Source organism: Berghia stephanieae, chromosome 3 (genome assembly GCF_034508935.2).
Source record: "Berghia stephanieae isolate SIO BIC M18660-M18661 chromosome 3, UCSD_Bste_1.3, whole genome shotgun sequence".
Lineage (NCBI taxonomy): Eukaryota > Metazoa > Mollusca > Gastropoda > Nudibranchia > Aeolidiidae > Berghia > Berghia stephanieae.
In genome coordinates this window covers 58695483-58714734 of record NC_088362.1, presented here as the reverse complement: position 1 = coordinate 58714734, position 19252 = coordinate 58695483, and the positions used below count along the sequence as shown (strand labels likewise).

The 19252-nt window shown below is 36.9% G+C and overlaps 1 protein-coding gene across 2 annotated transcripts in view; it reads left to right on the top strand.

Annotated features, from left to right (window-relative positions):
- The window catches only part of LOC144968086 (uncharacterized), a 78833-nt gene extending 62568 nt beyond the window's left edge, over positions 1-16265 (top strand). The window contains exons 2-3 of one of the 2 annotated variants that reach the window (XM_078906074.1): positions 7399-7523; positions 12553-16265. In XM_078906074.1, coding sequence (XP_078762200.1) covers positions 13299-14348 — 1050 coding nt within the window. In that variant the 5' untranslated portion in view covers positions 7399-7523; positions 12553-13298 and the 3' untranslated portion in view covers positions 14349-16265. The remainder of the gene's footprint in view (positions 1-7398; positions 7524-12552) is intronic. The other variant, XM_078906073.1, reaches the window with a different exon arrangement.
- Positions 16266-19252: the final 2987 nt, after the last annotated feature.

The window sequence follows — 19252 nt, the reverse complement described above, 5'->3', positions numbered from 1 at the left end:
GTACCCAAAATTTTTCTTGTTTAATATTTTGTTCTTTTCTGTATTTTAGTAGCTCTGGTATTACGACTTCGTGGTCTAGTGTTATGACATTAGCCTTTGGACTGTTAATTCCTAGGTTCGAGTCCCGCTGTATGTGGTGCAAATTTGATTCCTTTGGAAACATTCTTTAATCACATTCAACTCCCATATTGGGCTCGGAGGTGTTGTTGTGTCTTCTTTCCCCCTGTATCTGTTTTCCAATAATTGCTTTCTGTCCTTGTCTTGGAATGAGATTACTTGGTTTTGTCCTGACCCTGCCGGAGTCCTTGGCTGAGAGAGGAAACAGTCGAATGTATAGTTATAGTTTAGGAAGATGATATTTTTTTCCCTTGTAAATCATCTCTCTGGCATGTACTGTTATTTTGTATTTTTAACATTTGTTTTATTTGAGTGTATTCCACTTAGTGGGATCTTGTGCTGGTGTCTGAGTGAAACACTTAGGTAATCTCAAACTAAGTACACTGATAGTGTGCACTTGGAATCGACATCTGTTCCCTATTTGTACCATTCCCATTTGTCTCACTGTTTCCTCGTCCTTTTAATTGTACGTCAAGAATGTTTTTATGTCCAATTTTCTTCCATTTTAAGGGCGCAGATATGACCTAAACGTGTTTCAAGCACCGTAAAGCCCTTTTTAAAAAAACAAACAATAATCACATTTGCTCACGGTACTCAATTGTAAAATGAGGACCTGACCGGTAACAGCGTGGTCTCTGTCTAAATCGAGAATTGTAATTGCCCTTACGGGTGTGATATTTCGTCCTAAATATCCTAAATGTTGCTGTTGGCTTGTAACCATACGTAAAGTACGTTGAGCATATTTTTTGGGTCTTGGTCTGTATAATAAATCTCAAGTTACCCAATACCTGTCAACCTCTCCGGTGTTGGCGGAATCATTCCAATTTTCACTCTTCCCTATTCCACCATTCGCCCAAGTCTCTAAAATTCCGATTTTCAAAAATGATGATAATGTTAAGAATAAGAGAGAGAGAGAGAGAGAGAGAGAGAGAGAGAGAGAGAGAGAGAGAGAGAGAGAGAGAGAGACAGAGAGACAGACAGACAGACAGACAGACAGACAGACAGAGAGGGAGAGAGAAGGGGTAGGGGGGGGGGGGTTTAAAAAGTGATTTTAACAAAACGATAGTCAAAAGGGAGCTAAGTAGGAAAATTAATTGCACTCCTTTCCCCCTTCCCCTTCCCATTACCTGACACATGTGATAAAATGTAGTTTTGCCAGCTGTACCGGAATTCTGTATTTATGTTTTTGGTGGCAAAGATGGTTGTCATTTTTATGCAGAATTATCCATTGTTAAGAAATTCTTATTTTTTTGGTCTCAAATTCCTATTTCATGGCGTTCTGATTCCACTTTTGGAATATGAAGGGTTGGCAGGTCTGGAGTTAGCCCAATAGACATCGGTTTGACAATTTCATGAAATATTTAATACTCGCTCGCCTAACTGTTAAACGGTCTAGGGTACACTACCCCTCCCCAACCCCCCCCCCCCCCCCACCACCATTTTCAGATGCTTCAGTCTTAAGATTGATTCCTTCTGGATAATGACCTGGTTCTGTACTGACGTAAAATGACAGAATTACTTTTTTTTTTCTAAATTTTGGCCAAAAAAAAACCCCCCAAAATCCAACCCCCCCCCCCCCTTAAAACTAACTCCTAACATGTCAATAGAAATGATCAAGCATGAGACTTATTTGTACTCTCAGGTCAAAGACGACTCGGGTTAAAGACGTTTCGACACGATTAGAGGTCATTTTGATCGTAATTTTGAGTATAACAGAAGGCTGGTTTTCCAAAACTCCCTAAGTCCATTTTTCTACTTTTTGAGATTTTTCATCCATGAGAAAAATTGAATTGTAAATTATATTTTAAGCATCAAATTATACAAGAACTTCCTTAGATTTGTGTGAATTTGAAGTTTGAATATGATAAAATATTAGACCGAATAAAACATTTAAGGGAAATAATCCTCAATGTCTCAAAATGGGATAAACCCAGTTAGGGAGTTCTGGAAAACCAGTCTTCAACAGTTTTCAGGCCAAACTGTTGTAAGATGTGTTTTGGCAGTTGACGACAGTGTCTTGTAATGTGTTGCTCGAGTTGTCAAATATTTATAAACATGAGACATGTCGTGACTTTTCACAGATAGGAAAGTCCTGATCTTGATCAATCTAACATTGGTTGCATTGGTAATTAATCCTTCAGATCCATTTGGCCCATGGACGTCCCTGCCGTTTTTTTCTGGGTTTTTTTTTTCGAGCTTGGTATGGTTAGGTCTAGAGGCTCTTCTCTTTATTATTTGTATTTTGTCCGCACCCGACGACTTTATACGGAAGACGGCAATCGGTCTCCGGTGTTGATTAGCCCAAATACAGTTAAGTGATAATTGGATTCAATAGTCTGATGTCACGTCGCCCAGCAACGGTGGCAATAGTCTGATGTCACGTCGCCCAGCAACGGTGGCCATCGTGGTTATAAACAAAGAAAATATGTACTTTTTATTCTTCATGCTGGCTGGAACTTTTCATACGTATGTCTTGTGATCAGAATGTGTAGAAGTCAAAACATGGTCGATGTATAATGTTTTTTTCTCCTCTGGATACGCTTTTATGCTCGTCGGAGAAATATTTTATAACGGCGTCCGCGATTGTTCCGACAGTTTAGAGCCAGTTACTAAGTTACCATGCGTCATTGCGAGGGAAGTGACGTTACGACTGTTGAAGCCTATTACTCATAAACGTGGATGACCAAAAAAAAAACCCCCCCAAAAAACCCCAACAAAAACAACAAAGACCCGAGTGACGTCAACTTTATTCTCTCTATAAGTTTACGAAGGCTATGGTTAGAGAGGACAGTATACTCCTGAGGCACATCATTAGACCAGTGATCTGACTTTGTGAGTCCCGATAAACATAGGAGGAGACCATCCATTACTTTGTTGCTTGTATAACGATTTATTATTGTGTGGAATCGTCCTTTTTCCCCCTCTATTATTTAATGTATGTATCATTCATTTTGATAAAAGGATTAGTGACTAATGATGCCTGTTCGTGATATAATTTAATCGTATTCCTTTTTGTAGTTGTAAATGTGGTTGTTGTCGTCGTCGTTGTCGGTGTTGTTGTTGTTGTTGTTTGTATACTCCTGAGGCACATCATTAGACCAGTGATCTGACTTTGTGAGTCCCGATAAACATAGGAGGAGGCCATCCATTACTTTGTTGCTTGTATAACGACTTATTATTGTGTGGAATCGTCCTTTTCCCCCCTCTATTATTTAAAGTATGTATCATTCATTTTGATAAAAGGATTAGTGACTAATGATGCCTGTTCGTGATATAATTTAATCGTATTCCTTTTTGTAGTTGTAAATGTGGTTGTTGTTGTCGTCGTCGTTGTCGGTGTTGTTGTTGTTGTTGTTGGTGGTGGTGGTGGTGGTGTTGTTGTTGTTGTTGTTGTTATTGTTGTTGTTGGGGGTGATGGTGGTGATGGGGTGGTAATGGTGGTGATGTTTGGTGTTGTTGGTGTTGGTGTTTTTGTTGTTGTTGTTGTTTTGTAGTTGTTGATGTCGTTGTTATTGTTGTATCAAGCCTTGTAAAGTTGGCGTGAGGCATAGACGTATAGATAGATAGCGAGAGAGAGAGAGAGAGAGAGAGAGAGAGAGAGGGAGAGAGGGGGGGGGAAGAAATAGAGACGAGAGAGAGAGAGAAATGGGGGAGGGGGGGGGGGTTGATACCGATAGCTCTAACTCTGTGGTAGAGAACTCGTCTTTCATACAAAGAGGCAGGGATCGATCCCTCGTACAGTCGATTTTTTTTCTGACCCCCCCCCCCCCCCCCCCCAGTTCATCCAGCAGGATTGCTTAGCGAGATTGTTAGATTTAACAGAAGACTTAGCATAGACGAGATCTATCGAAAGGATGCAATCAGTTCATTAGTCTCGATACGAGCATGCTGTTGAGTGTGAGGGTAGTATCAAATATATGTAATAATGATATAATATATTAATATATAATTAATACATATATAATAATGATATAATATAATAATAATAATAATAAATATAATAAATAATAATAATAATAATAATAATAATAATAATAATAATAATAATAATATAATATAATAATAATAATAATAAATAATAATAATAATAATAATAATAATAACAATAATAATAATAATAATAATAATAATAATAATAATAATAATAATAATAATAATAATAATAATGAGGTAGTATTTTCTCGAGGAATATTCATCTAATTCGTCATTTTGGCTTTTATTTAAGATTTTTCATCATTTTTACGATGACTACTACCAGTACAGTTAATAAGTTACGGGAATTTTCGGGCTTCTGCCTCAATATTCCGAATTCTGTATTTAATTTATTATGTTGTTGTTTTGTTGGGTTTTTTTTTTTGTTTGTTTGTTTTTCTCTGATCAAGATTTGAATCAATGATCTTTCGAGTGATTAACAAGTATTTCATTCCTGTTCGATGCTATAGATAAGCAGCAATTATTGTCGTCCTATAATAATAAGTGTCTAACTGAATTACTGATATAATTCAAGTATATGTATATTATTATATATTATACATGTGTCATTATTATTATTATTATTATTATTATTATTATTATTATTATTATTATTTTTATTATTATTATTATTATATTATTATTATTATTTATTATTATTTTATTATTATTATATTATTATTATTATTATTATTATTATTATTATTATTTATTATTATTATTATTTTTTATTATCATCATCATCATATTATTATTATTATTATTACTTATTATTATTATCTTCATCATCATTCATCATCATCATCATCATCATCATCATCATCATCATTACCTTTGATCTTTTTACTAATAAATCATCGAATCAATTAATTGGTTGATTATATCACCAGTATCCTATAATTTTCTCCATTTTTGTCTAATAAAATATCAAATATTTACATTAATAGTCTGATAATTTGATCAGTGTTTGAATTATGCAATCGTATTTACTGGCGCAAATCAAATCTACATATCATCAAACGCTTATCGCATTGCTTATCCTGCCAAATATCCACGGATATACAGTGGAATTCTGATACGGAGTCTACACCAATTTATGTGGTCTTGAGCTTTGACACAAGCCTTCAGATCGGAAGGTCCAGGGTTCGAGTCCCATCACTCTGAGCCCCTCATAGTTGAGTACTTTGAAAAGACTCTTTACTACTCATATTTTCTCACTGTACTCAGGTGTAAGATGAGTACCTGGTCGTTAACAGCGTTGGGTCTGTCCGGGGAAAAATGTATTATCGCCTAACAGGCGTTATGTCTCATTCTTTATGTTACGTGTTGCGTTTGGTCATGGATCCTTTGTAAAGCGCTTTTATCACGTTAAGTAGATATTGCCTTATTTAAAAGCTCAACTTTAGAATTCGTATACGGAATCCTTTACAGCTATGTGGTCTTGTGGTATGACACTCGCCTTCGGCTCGGAAGGTCCAGGGATCAAGTCCCATCACTGTAACCGGCGCATAGTTGAGTCCTTGGAAAAGACTCTTTACTCATATTTTCTCACCGTACTAGGTGTAAAATGAGTACCTGGCCGTTAACAGCGTTGTCTCTGTCGGGTAAAAAAATTGTGACAACGCCTAACAGGCGTCAGCCATGTCTAGTTCTTTATGTCTTATGTTGCTGTTGGCCTGGGATCCTTTGTAAAGCGCTTTGAGCACGTTTAGTGGATATTGCGCTATATAAAATCTCAACTTGATAATTCTGATACGGAATCCTTTACAGTGGTCTAGTGGTTTGACACTCGCCTTTGGATCGGAAGGTCCAGGGTTCGAGTCACACTCTGAGCGGCCCATAGTTGAGTCCTTTGAAAAGACTCTTTACTCACATTCTTTCACCGCAGACCTGGCCGTTAACAGCGTTGTCTCCGTGCATAACAACAAGCAGCATGTTTCGTCTTATGTATTTAGTGTCGCTGTTGGCTTGGGACCCTAAACTTGAGCTTTCTATATAGAGCAATATCCACTAAACTTGATCAAAGTGCTTTACAATGGGTCCCTGGCCAACAGGAACAATTAAGATGTATGACGTTACATGAGGCCTGTTAGGCGATATTATAATTTTTTTTTCTGACAGAGACAGCGCTGTTAACGGCCAGATACTCATTTTTACACCTGAGTATGGTGAGAGAACGTTAGTGAAGAGCCTTTTCCAAGGACTCAACTATGCGCCAGCGAGCGAGGCTCGAACCCAGGACCTTCCTATCCGAAAGCGAGTGTCACACCACAAGACCACATAGCCCCATGTAAAACGCTTTGAGCACGCTTAGTGGATATTGCACTATATAAATGGTCAAGCTTTTTTATTTTTTAAGCCAACAAAGCCGAGCCAGAAAGAATTTTTTTTTGAAGGGCAAAAGGGGCGAAGTGGCCAAGTTGTTAAGACATTGCTTCAGGCACTTTCGTTTTTTTCCTTGAGCAAGATTATTAACCCCCAATTTGCTCACTCGGACAACATGGGTGATTTCTGTTGACATCAGACATCTTGTTTGATGAGTTATCTATATTTCTTCGTGGAATGCCTAGGCGACGATATCTTATGATGTCGTGGCGCAAAAGGCATAATTTTTTTATTTTAAAAAAAATTAACAATGCCGAACCAGAAAGAATGGTTGACTTACTTTAATCAATAGTGACCTTCTCCACCGTAGAACACACTGACATAAAGAACTGAAATTTTTGGACAAACAAGAGATGCTGACTTTAAACAGAAGTGAAACCTGCCAACTACGTATTACGAAAAATTAATAAATTTACGAAGTTTTGGCTGCAGTTTCAAAACTTCAGGAATACCCCGACATCATTAAAAACTTATTGAAAATGAAAGTTGATGCCAGACTACACAATTTTAAGGATTTTGAAGCGTTGTTTTAATTCTCGTGCGGTATATTGTTGATTTTTAAGAATTTAACTATAAAAGTAGAGCATTTATATAGCACAATATCCACTAAACGTGCGCAAAGAGCTTTACAAAGGGTCCCTGGCCAACAGCAACACGTAACATTTAGAACGAGAAATGACGCCTGCTTGCATTTTTTGTCCGACAGAGAGAACGCTGTTAACGGCCAGGTACTCATTTTACATCTGAGTACGGTGAGAGAATGCGAGTAAAGAGCCTTTTCCAAGGAGTCAACTATGCGCCGAGCAAGGCTCGAACCCAGGACCTTCCGATCCGAAAACGAGTGTCATACCACAAGACCACGAAGGAACTACAATCTACAATTTTTATCTCCTAAAAATTATGAATTATTAAATTTTCAATTAGACAGGTTTGCAGAAGATGACTTTTAGAGTGTCGACTTGTGCGGACTCCACTGTACCAGCACACCACCGATAGGAAAGCCTAGATTAAAGATTAAACAGAAATGTTCTTCCTTATCAAAGGCAGCAGTAAGTGTCATCGTGACCCCGTAGTTATTATTCTAATGAAGAAAACGAAAGTGAATAGAAGAAAGCTAATATATAAGTCACCGATCGTTGCAAAATAGTTATATTTCACCTAGTCATCAACCTATTGAGTGAGTCAAATTCATAACCTGTATAATATTAATAAGGATGTAATTTACTTGTGAGTTACATGTTGTAATTGGTGGGATAGTAATTATTAATTTCGGAGTGGTGGATAGCTCAAACGGGAGAGTCACGGTCTCCCCGGTCAGGTGGAGTTGTCTTGTCGTACCAGTAAGGTCGCGGGTTCCAGCGTAGCCATAGTTAACTTCTAGCCTGACACTGGAACCGTAGCCATCGTTAACTTATAGCCTGACACTGACCAAAAAATGACATCAAAAGACCAGTCTTCGGCCACAAAAGAAAACAAATCGTCTGTTGTATTCAATAGTTCAACCAATGGGACCACTTTTTTCCATGAACACTACTAACGACAACTCACTAGGCGGTGCAAAAACCAAATAATGACGTCAAAAGACCAGTTCTTTTGGATCTCAGTGTCAGGCTATAACTTAACGATGGCTACGCTCGAACCCACTAGGCCTTATAGTTTGACGTCATTTTTTAAAGATTTGTTCAGCGTCTAGTGAGTTGTCAGTAATAGAGCTCAAGGAAACAAGGGATCACATTGGTTGAACAATTGAATACAACTCACGATTTGTTTTCTTTTATGACCAAAGATTTGTCTGTTGACGTCATTTTTGGTCAGTGTCAGGATATAAGTTTACGATGGCTACGGCCTCACATTTTGTTTGATACTAGCTTGGTGGGTCAATGGATTGTTTCAGGGGGTTTTTTTGTGTATGGCATTCTACACTTTAAGGCGAAGTGACCGTTGCTAACTTTGAAACCATGGTGTATTCTTATTCTCTCCATTAGCGAAGAGAAATTAACACAAAGATTACTATTTAAATTTGTGGCTATCTTTATCAGCAAGGCGTATCCCTCCGCAACTGCCAACCGAAACAATCTTCTGCCCTGCGCCATCCTTGCCCATTCAGTCAATGGCTTATTCATCCATTCCCTGATGTCTTGTTACCACCCTCCTCTTGTTCGCCTACTTTTACCTCTTTTACCCTCCACAATACCCTCCAGAATTTTTTTTTCAAGGGCGTCATGTCTCTTGATATGTCAAAAAAAAAGGCAAGTTTTAGTTTCTGTATAATCTTGATGAAATATGGCTCCCTAATGCCCAGGAACTACATTTTTGTTAGTTGCCTTTGCTGTCCAGGGAATTGTCCTATAGCCTTTCATTTCAAACGCATTAATTCTGATCCATCTTGGATGATTTTTTAAAAACTAACTGGAAAGTACAAAGTATTCCCGTGGAGCAATGAATTTCAAGTCCTCATTATCATTAATATTTAATGAGTGAACACGGATGTCTTGGTTATCTGCCTTTGTTTACTTCCATAGTGCTGTCATCGACGGTCTGAGTGCTGCTTGCTATTCCTAACTCGAATTCCTGTGATGTTATTGTCCATACCTGACAAATTTTTCGTAATTTTGAGAATTGTAGACAAATTTCATGGCCAATTACGAAATGGTATGGAAAATTACGAATGTTTAATTCTCAGTATTACTTAAATATTGATAATAATAATAATAATAATAATAATAATAATAATAATAATAATAATAATAATAATAATAATAATAATAATAAGAAGAAGAAGAAGAAGAAGAAGAAGAAGAAGAAGAAGAAGAAGAAGAAGAAGAAGAAGAAGAAGAAGAAGAAGAAGAAGAAGAAGAAGAAGAAGAAGAAGAAGAACTACTACTACTACTACTACTACTACTACTACTACTACTACTACTACTACTACTACTACTGCTACAACCACTACTACTACTACTACTACTACTACTACTACTACTACTACTGCTGCTGCTGCTGCTGCTACTACTACTTTTATGATGATGATGATGATGTTAAAAATAATAATAATAATAATAATAATAATAATAATAATAATAATAATGATGATGATGAAAATGATGATGATGATGATGATGATGAAGAAGATGATGATGATGATGATGATGATGAAGAAGATGATGATGATGATGATGATGATGATGATGATGATGATGATGATGATGATGATGATGATGATGATGATGATAACAATGATAAAGCATTTCTACTGAGAGAGAGAGAGAGAGAGAGAGAGAGAGAGAGAGAGGGGGGGGAAGGGGAGAGAGGATATGCGACATTTGGACGAGAGAGTTTGTGAATCATTGGAAGATGATGGTGTTAATTAATCGCTGGTTTCCGACCCCCCACCCATGGTGTTAATGTCAAACTGGATTTACAGATTATCTGATTTAACCATTTAACTGCCATCCTCTGGAGAGAAAAAACTCGTATTTAAAAATTAGGCCAGAAAATGGTTCTTCAAGTATCGACCTATTTAAATTTGGTCCTCATCTTGGCAAACTCTCTCAAACCTGGGACATCATTGAAGTCCTAGATTTGAGAGATTATACACATACGGGGGTCTTTTAAATCGATCGATATTTGAAGAACGAGTTTTCTGGCCAAATTTTTAAAATTCGTGTTTTTCCAGAGTACGGCAGTCAGTCAGCTGGTTAATTGCTATTGGAGCACCCCCATGATGTTTAGTGTTTGTCTGAATGTGTAAGTTATCTGGTTTATGATCTGAATGATTCAATGCAGATGTTACACAGATAGAGCCAGACACGCACCGTTGGGGAATCATGTGTTTAGGTTTGTTTTTATTTTGTTTTTTGTTTTTGCTTTTGTTTTTTGTTTTTTTTTTTTGTTTTTTTTTGTTGTTGTTTGTTTTGTTTTTTTTTTTTTTTTTTTTTTTTTTTTTTTTGGGGGGGTCTGTTTTGTTTGTTTTTGTTTCGTGGCACTTGTCTCTATTTAAAATAAATAAAATAATAAAATTCCCTTTATACATCATTCCAAGGGAAGCCTGGAATAGCTCATGCGTCAGCCGCAGTGCAGCGCCGTGAATTTGAGCTAGGGCGAGGTGACTTGCTCAAGGCCACACAGCACAGCGGCGGATGATCGAACTCGGTGCCTTTCGAGTACGCAGCAAATACCGTACCGCTGAGCCACGCTGCCCCCTTGATAATGCGAATTTGATTTAATAGTTTTTTTAGTATGATCAAAGGAGTTGAATTTATTCCCGTTCCTGTCGTGTAGAAAGAGTTCTAATAACTTGGAATACCGTGGAGCGTCACAAACACGAAGGCTTCCGTGAAGTTTTGGGTTTGAGATTTTTTGACAAAACGATGGTATTTTTAATCGGCCGATATTTTCATAAGGTAAATAAAGGGATCTAAATGTGACTCATGTAAAAGGGGACAACACAAAGTAAACAAAATTTCCGCCTTTGGTTACACACAGATATTGCCGAGACAGAGAAAGAAGTATATATTTATATATATATATATATATATATATATATATATGTATATATATTATATATATATATATATATATATATATATATATATATATATATATATATAATATATATATATATAGGCTCATTTAGGCACCTCTAGTTTTTGATATTTTGAAGGACATGTTTTTTGGCCTAAATTTGAAATACGTGTTGTTGTTTTTTTTAATTTTCCAGAGTATACGTCAGAATATTTTGACGACTTAAATTGACGCTAACACTCAGGGCTAAAAACCCCCTAAATCCCCCATATATATACAGTCATTATCCTAATTAAATTCACCGCAAACACCTTGATCTGGAATAGTGCGTGTGGGACAATACCCGTATTTTTCACTGTCTCGCAAATATTAATATCTTGGGAAATAACACTAATTGATGATAGTTTGGTTTGGCAAATGGAACTTGTCGGGTTAATCATTTCACCCTGCCTAAAGTTCGTTTTGTCGACTGATAGGATTTGCATTCGTAAACAGACATAGATAGATGCAAAACGATTATTGTGAGAAAACATTTGATAATGTCACGTAATATTTGTTGATCCCTTTATCCGACAATGTCATACTTTGTTATAGACCTCCTCTCTTTCCTCCTCCCTTTCCTTCTCCCCCTACTCATCCTCCTTTATTTTCTTTGAAATTATTTTGTGTTGATGTAAAGCGCCAAGACCCTCATGGTTGAGGATACCGTGCGCGGTATAGGAGTTCATCATCATCATCATCATCATCATCATCATCATCATCTTCATCATACCCTTTCTTGTCCTCTTTATACATTTTACTCTTTTTTTTCTATCTTTTTTCTCCTTTTAGTTTTTACGATGAATGAACAAGAAGAGATGAAAACCCGAAAAAAAAATTGACTTAATTATCGAACCAGATCACAATTCAGATGTCCCACAGATTACTTATCAACGCTCGTATCATGATTTTCATTAAGCATTCGACAATTTCGAGTTATAAAAATCGCTTTAGATACTGGTCTTGATTAATTTCCCTCCAGTAATAATTAGGTATGATGACCTTTTCATTATTTTCTTCTCTTCTAGACTACTTATATAAAGTATTGCTGCCTAAAAAAAGTAGTCCTTCAGAGCCATTTATTGGTCCATGGACCCGGAGTTTAGCCCGCCCGGTTTCTATAAAGTGAGGCGGATAATAGCAATTGCTTTCTACCCTTTTGATAGGATGCAAGTCTATCGCAAAGTACTTTCCGACAAATCTAGCTGACCCAGCTATCCAATCACTACTGGATAGACAGCAGGAGGGTTAGAAAAAAATCTCGACTGCACTCGATCTCGGGTCCATTTGCATGTGAAGTGAATGCTCTACCAATGGGGGGGGGGGGGCATTCATTGTTGCCTAAGATTTGCCTATAATTCAACATCTAAATAAACAATTCACTATTTTGAAATGGTTTAGCCTGGAAAGAATCGATTAAAAACCCACGGAACATTAAATGATAACTGATAAAAGTCACTTCCGAATGGTGTATCCTAAACTGATTACTTCAATCTCTTTTCTACTTTCTCTTTTCAGGTCGAGTTAATCAATGTTGCATCCAACGTGAACAAAGACCAAATCCTCATTCAATCCACAAGATTATGCCTTCATTTGCCTTAAGCGACGGCTGTCAACCCCCCAACGACTTCAATCCCATTAAACGTGATCCTAACCAAACACCATATAAAACATCCAAATAAAAAGAGTACTGTCACGTGGTTGGAATCCGAGATTTTCATTGATCCCGTTAACTTTGAATGAGGAGTAATACGCTATAAAAACCACTCCCGCATTAATGTTGTATTCGTCCTGTGGATTGAAGGTCTGCTGCTGCCCATCACAGCTTCATCGTCTCGTTCAACAGTAAACATTACAGTACAGGCTGTCAGTTGATCTCTTCAATCGGATGATTTAATCGCATCTTTATGATAACTGACACTGATCCAATAAAACATTGCTGAATAGTAGATTGTATTCCAGATCATCACCATCACCATCATCGACAGCCGTAACTACGATAACGACGACGACGACAACATCGATAACGACATCAAAAACATCATCGTGATTTTTATTCTTCATATTTTCATTGGTTCTTTTTAAAAAATCTAATGGTATACTATACACATTTGTAAATGAAAGATTTCATGGATATTTAGGAAAGAAGTTTATTGTAAGTGTAAAATATCAAAAGTCCAGGATCCGGATATTCTATCTAAAGATCTAACAGTCATAATAATAATATAGAGAAATATCATCGTTGTTTTCATTATATTTCCACCATGTCGAAAGCCGGTGATCTGTTGGTTCGCTGTTGTAACAGCTTACATCGCCTCCCCTCCCTCCTCCTTTGCTTCTGCCTCATCCTTCTTCAAGACAGCTTCATTAACTACTATCTCATTCACCACCTCGCCTTGGAGCATTTATTCTGGGCAGCTCCCGATCTCGTCGTATTGATTCTCGTCATCGTTTGTTTTCGTATGACAGCGCCTTCGCATTTCGACGATGAACAGAACATTGACCATTCCAAGACGTATGTTTTAGTCTGGGTCACGTGGCTCGTCATGCAATCTATTTTAAGTGCAAAGGTAATCGTTATCTGTGTCACGTTTGCAGCAGAGCTCGATGAAGAGGCTTCATTTTTTGGACCGAACACTCTTAAAACTTCTATCGCCCTCGGCAGTTGTATATTTGTTTTACTGCTTACATCACAGCACGATGCACCGCCCAGCAGCGAAAGAAAACGCTACATCGAAGAACTCACTGGAACGGTCGTTTTTGATATCCTAGACACTGCAGATATTTTGGACGTTATGTTCGACGCAGACAATCGTCCGGGTTTGGGGACGGGTCTTCCGGAAGTGATCTTGTTTGTGGCAGCTTTGAATCTTCTCATTCCTACCGTTCCCCTCATCACATTGAGTAAAACAAAATTCGGATTGGAAAAGCTTTCGAAACGAATGATTTATGTGCACCGTCTGCTTATGGTATTAATTATCAATGTCCCAAATTTGATAGTAAGAATGACTATGTGGCACGGATTCAGTGTGGGAATTTCGCCTTTCATTCTCAAAAATCTCATTCTTATTTTCATGACGGCCTACGAATTTTACGAGCACAAAAAGGAAAAGTTTGAAATGCATGAAGAAGAGAAGCAACGAGAATTGCAGGAGTTCGGAGATCGAAACGGGAATGAAAAACAAAATGCGACCAGCAATGATCACGGAGACCAAAAAGACTCCGAGAAAAGGCTGTCCAAATATTCCAAATCTTCCCATTCAGACGATGAAATCCATTTTGACATCGAGAACAGAATGGTCACGGGCATTTAGTTTGTTATATTATACTGAAATCCTTAATATCAATTTCCAACGATGTCAAGTGATTCATTGTTTAAATATTTTAGTGTAAAATAATACAATACGACAGCTGAATTGTCCGAAAAACAGCTTCAATCTGACGTTATGCTATCAAGACAAACTGACAAATTAGGGAGCAGGCACTGGTATATGATAAAGATCTGAAAAAGCGTGTATGAAACATTCCAGACAGAGCAGAAATTTAAATGCATACTCATACGTGAAAAGAACCATCCCAAAAAATCACCGTCTCGACTGGGGATCAAACCTCCAAACTCCTGGTTTCGATCCCTAGTCCAGGCATGCTTGGTTTTGTTTTTTGTTTGTTTTTTGTTTTTTTTTCTTGTATTTTCTTTCTGCTTTGTTCAGAACCGTTTTGTACACTTTTTTTGGAGATCGTTATCAAGACGGCATTGTGACAGAGTAGGGGGATAAAAGACTGAATCATGAAGAGCTCAACTCAGACTGTTCTGTTTGTCGATGCTGGAACACTGGTGACTGGTCTTCGAACAGGAGAGGCATAGCCTTCTGTGAAAGCAATAATTCGTTACATTCTTACGCCATTCCGATACGGCATTATTAGATACCGTCGACCAGGCATTCCACGAATGGATAATCCCCCAAACAAGATGTCTGATATCAACAGGAATCACCCATGGTGTCCAAAGTTTCCTAAGTACTTCGTTACATATGAACTCATATGAATCAATGTTCCACAAAAGTAAGATTAGCCCAAGCTGACTTGCAGGCCTACTTCTTTGCAGGTCCGATTACCCAAATTGTTTTGGGCCCAATGTTGTAATGGAAACACTCTCAAACCAACGCAAAAATATTGTTAATTTCAACTATGTTAAAACAAGCCTATTTTGGTGTCTGGTTATAAGAACTTCGAGTACGTGAACGTCGATCTAAGCTCAGGCTGCTCTCGTTATGTATACTGTAACAAGCCCTTTATCGTCGGATTCTCAACCAGTGACTTCCAACCTTATTTACCATATTTAATACCGTTTTCTTTTATGGTAATGATTGGTGAAAATCTGTATCGCGCCTGCCAAAGTAGTGATTTTAAAGCGAATTATTTCCTTTTCTATTCTTTTAAAATTTTCTTTGTTTTTGTTTTTTTCTTGTTTTTTGGGGGGTTTTTTTTCTTTGTTGTTGTTGTTGTTGTTGTTTTTTGTTTGTTTGTTTTTAGGTATAGGGGGAGGAGTTGTTTGTTCATTGATTTGTTTCGGTTGTTTGTTTGTTGTCATCATTCTGAAGATTTTACAAAAAAACTTGTCATTTCTCTTTTATTTTCAAAGCTGGACTACTGGAATGCTCTGTTGTTTGGTGTCTTGGAAAATAAGCTCAGGCGGCTGCAGGCTGTCCAAAGTAATGCTGCTAGATTGGTCTTTCGAAAGCAGAGGTAGGGCACTGCCACGTGTCTCCTTCGAAGATTACACTGGCTACCTGTTGAGAAAAGGTTCAAATTCAAATTCAAAGCAAGCGTCATAGTTTATCGCTGTCTGGATAACTCTGCCCCTCCATATATTACAGAACTCCTAACGAAATATTCCACATCCCGATCTTTACGTTCCTCAAATGACACCACCTGTTTGGCTATCCCACGCATTCTTACAAAGGCGGGAACAAGGTCCTTTTCTCATTTTGGTCCGTCTGTATGGAACACCATTCCACAGGGCATCCGAGAATCCAAATCATTGTCTTTGTTCAAGAAATCCTTGAAAACATTTATTTTATTATTTTATTATTTTTGATGTCATGTATTTTCTTTGATATTATTTTGTGTTGATGTAAATCGCCAAGAGCCTCATGGTTGAGGATATCGTGCGCTCTATAAGAGTTCATCATCATCTTCATCACCATCATTACCGTCATCATCATCATCGTCATCAGTGTAATAATATGTATATTATAATGATAATAATAATAATAATATAATAATAATAATAATAATAATGATAATGATAATAATAATAATAATAATAATAATAATAATAATAATAATAATAATATATAATAATAATAATAATAATAATAATAATAATAATATATAAATTATTATTATTATTATTCAATAATTCACATATTTTATTTTGTCTTCACGTAGAAAGGAACTAACAGATTTTTGCGTAGATAATTGCTCACTATTTCGTTCCTGTTAATTTTATTTCTTTTGTACAATTTATCTTTTTTGTTTTGCTAAATATTAATGTAAAATTGTTGAATTGTCTCAGACCGACATGTACATATATGCAGGTCTGACATCCGAACCCAAGTATCTGCCAAGATAATTAAACACTGTTGTAATGGACAATATTTTGCGTTATTTTGCGTGAGATTTCCATTACAATAATGAGCCCATAATGAATTGGGTTATCAGACCTGCAAATATGCGCACGTTGTCTCAGGCCTTTTTTCTGTTCATAATTCACGCGTCCATCACAACAATCTTCATATGTTCAGTTTTTGCCTTACCAATTTCTACTGCACTGCCTTGTCCTCTGGTGTAAGACCAGCTTAATTTTATATTTTAAGAAAATAAACAAAGAAAAAACAAAACAAACAAACAAACAAAAGACAAACATACCAACAAAAGTGAGAAAGGAAAAGTATAATTTTCAAAATTTAGCACGGACAAGAAAGGAGTTGTCTCTGTTTGTCAAGCTGAGCTAAATCATATGCCATTATTGTTAAGTAATCTTTCCAAGTAACGAAGCAATCTCTTGTCCAAAAATGTTCAGCCATGCATTTTTTAGTGTCCAATGAACCATCCATGGGATTTTATGTCTCCGGAGGACATTTTTGTTGTGTGTGTGGAAGTGGTTGGGTTGGCAGCCGACCTCGCTCTCTGAAAAAATAAACAAAACAAAACAAACAAACAAAAAAATAACCCAATAAAAACCATGTATTTAAAATTTTGGCTAGAAAAGTCGTCCTTCAAATATCGTTCGATATAATTAATGTCCCTCATCTTAGCAAAAACTCTCGGTTTTTTTTTTGGGTTTTTTTTTGTTTGTTTTTGTTTTGTTTCTTTGGGTTTTTTAAGGGAGGGGGGGGGGGGTAAATTGTGTTCTGCATGGGCCACTTTTTTTTTTCTCTTGCGCTTCTATTTTTTTTTATTTTTTTTTTTTTGAATTCATCCATTAAATACGATGCCCGTATTTAACGCAACCCCTATCGTCTGCTTTATTTTTCATCAATTTGCTCTCTCCTCTCTCTCTCTCCTCTCTCTCTCTCTCTCTCTCTCTCTCTCTCTCTCTCTCTCTCTCTCTCTCCTCTCCTCTCCTCTCTCTCTTTTTTTATGTCTTACACACACACACACACACACGCATATATATATATATATATATATATATATATATATATATTGATATATATATGACTTTTAAAATCTGCGTTGGCCATTTTCTATCTTAGATTGCTTGATTTTTAATTTTTGATTTTAAATACTCTTTAATTTCCTCTCTGAAAGGTTCATGTGTCGATTGTAACACTTTTCATTTTACAATATTGAATTAGTTTGTTTATAGAATGGATATTCTTGTGTATAAATATACACATATTTTATACAGCTGAAATTTTTATTCGCCTTCAATTCAATCTTTTGTTTTTTTTTTTCTGTGTTTTTCCTCCAGCCTTACATTCATTTACTGTTTGCTGACGTGTACACTATATGCAGGTCTGACATCCAAACCCAATTAGGGGCCTAGTTTAACATTGTTTTAATGGACAATAATATTGTGCAAATTTCCATTACAACAATGAGCCCATCATGGTTATCAGTCAGACCTGCAAATAAGTGCACGTCGCTGTTTGCTTATGAAAAATCCCTTAATTACTATTTTATTTACTGACATGAATAGTTTAAGACTTGTCTGTTACGATAATTCGTGAAATCTACGACGGTATGCGAATATAATCTGCACCAATTTGAGTGTGTCCTTTTTGATGGGGACGGAATTTCTCCCTTTGTCTATACTGGACATTTGTTTCGTTCAGACTTGACGCAAGAATAGATAACTCTTGAGATTTGAATATGTTTTATAATTATATTTTTAATTGAGCTTTTATATAGAGCATTATCCACTAAATAATTATGCTCAAGGCCCTTTACAAGGGATTCCTGGCCAACAGCAACATTTAACATTTAGGACAGGACACGACGTCTGTTAGGCGATGTTACAATTTTTTCCGACAAAGCAAACGGCGAGAGAATATGAGTAAAGAGCCTTTTCCTATGACTCAACTATGCGCCGAGCGAGCCTCGAACCCAGGACCTTCCGATCCGAAAGCGAGTGTCGAATCTGTTTTATGTTCGGGCTACGTCCCATTTCCCTGCCTGTCTTTGTTTTCATGAGTACCGTCAACTGGGGTAACTTTGCTTCTTGAATTTTGGACCAATAAGAGATTGTTTAGTTTTGTGGCAATGGTTTCCTTTGATAAAGATTACAGTGTCTTAACGGGTACAATAACTGCAACAAAGCTGAGATTATTCAAAATGATCCAAATTCACAGAGGCAAAGTTTCCCCTTGAGGCAAAGTTACCCCAGCTGACGGTACTCATATTTTGATTTACTCTCTTCTTCTGATCGTTCTATCGCATCGCTCCTGTTACTCAACGGCACAGCGTCTCCTCTTGTCACGAAATTCAAGCAATGTTAAGCGTGATCAGTGACCGATTGGATGACAGTGGTGATGGACATTCTGGTCCCGATGTTGTATTCTTGTGTCCTTGGATAAGGCACTTTACACACAACATTACCACCACTCGACTCAGGTGTGAATGAGTACCTGGCTACAGGCAGTGTTAGGTACTGTAAGAGTATTAGTACAAAAAAGACGCCTAACGGGCGACTGTAACTGTATGAAATGGA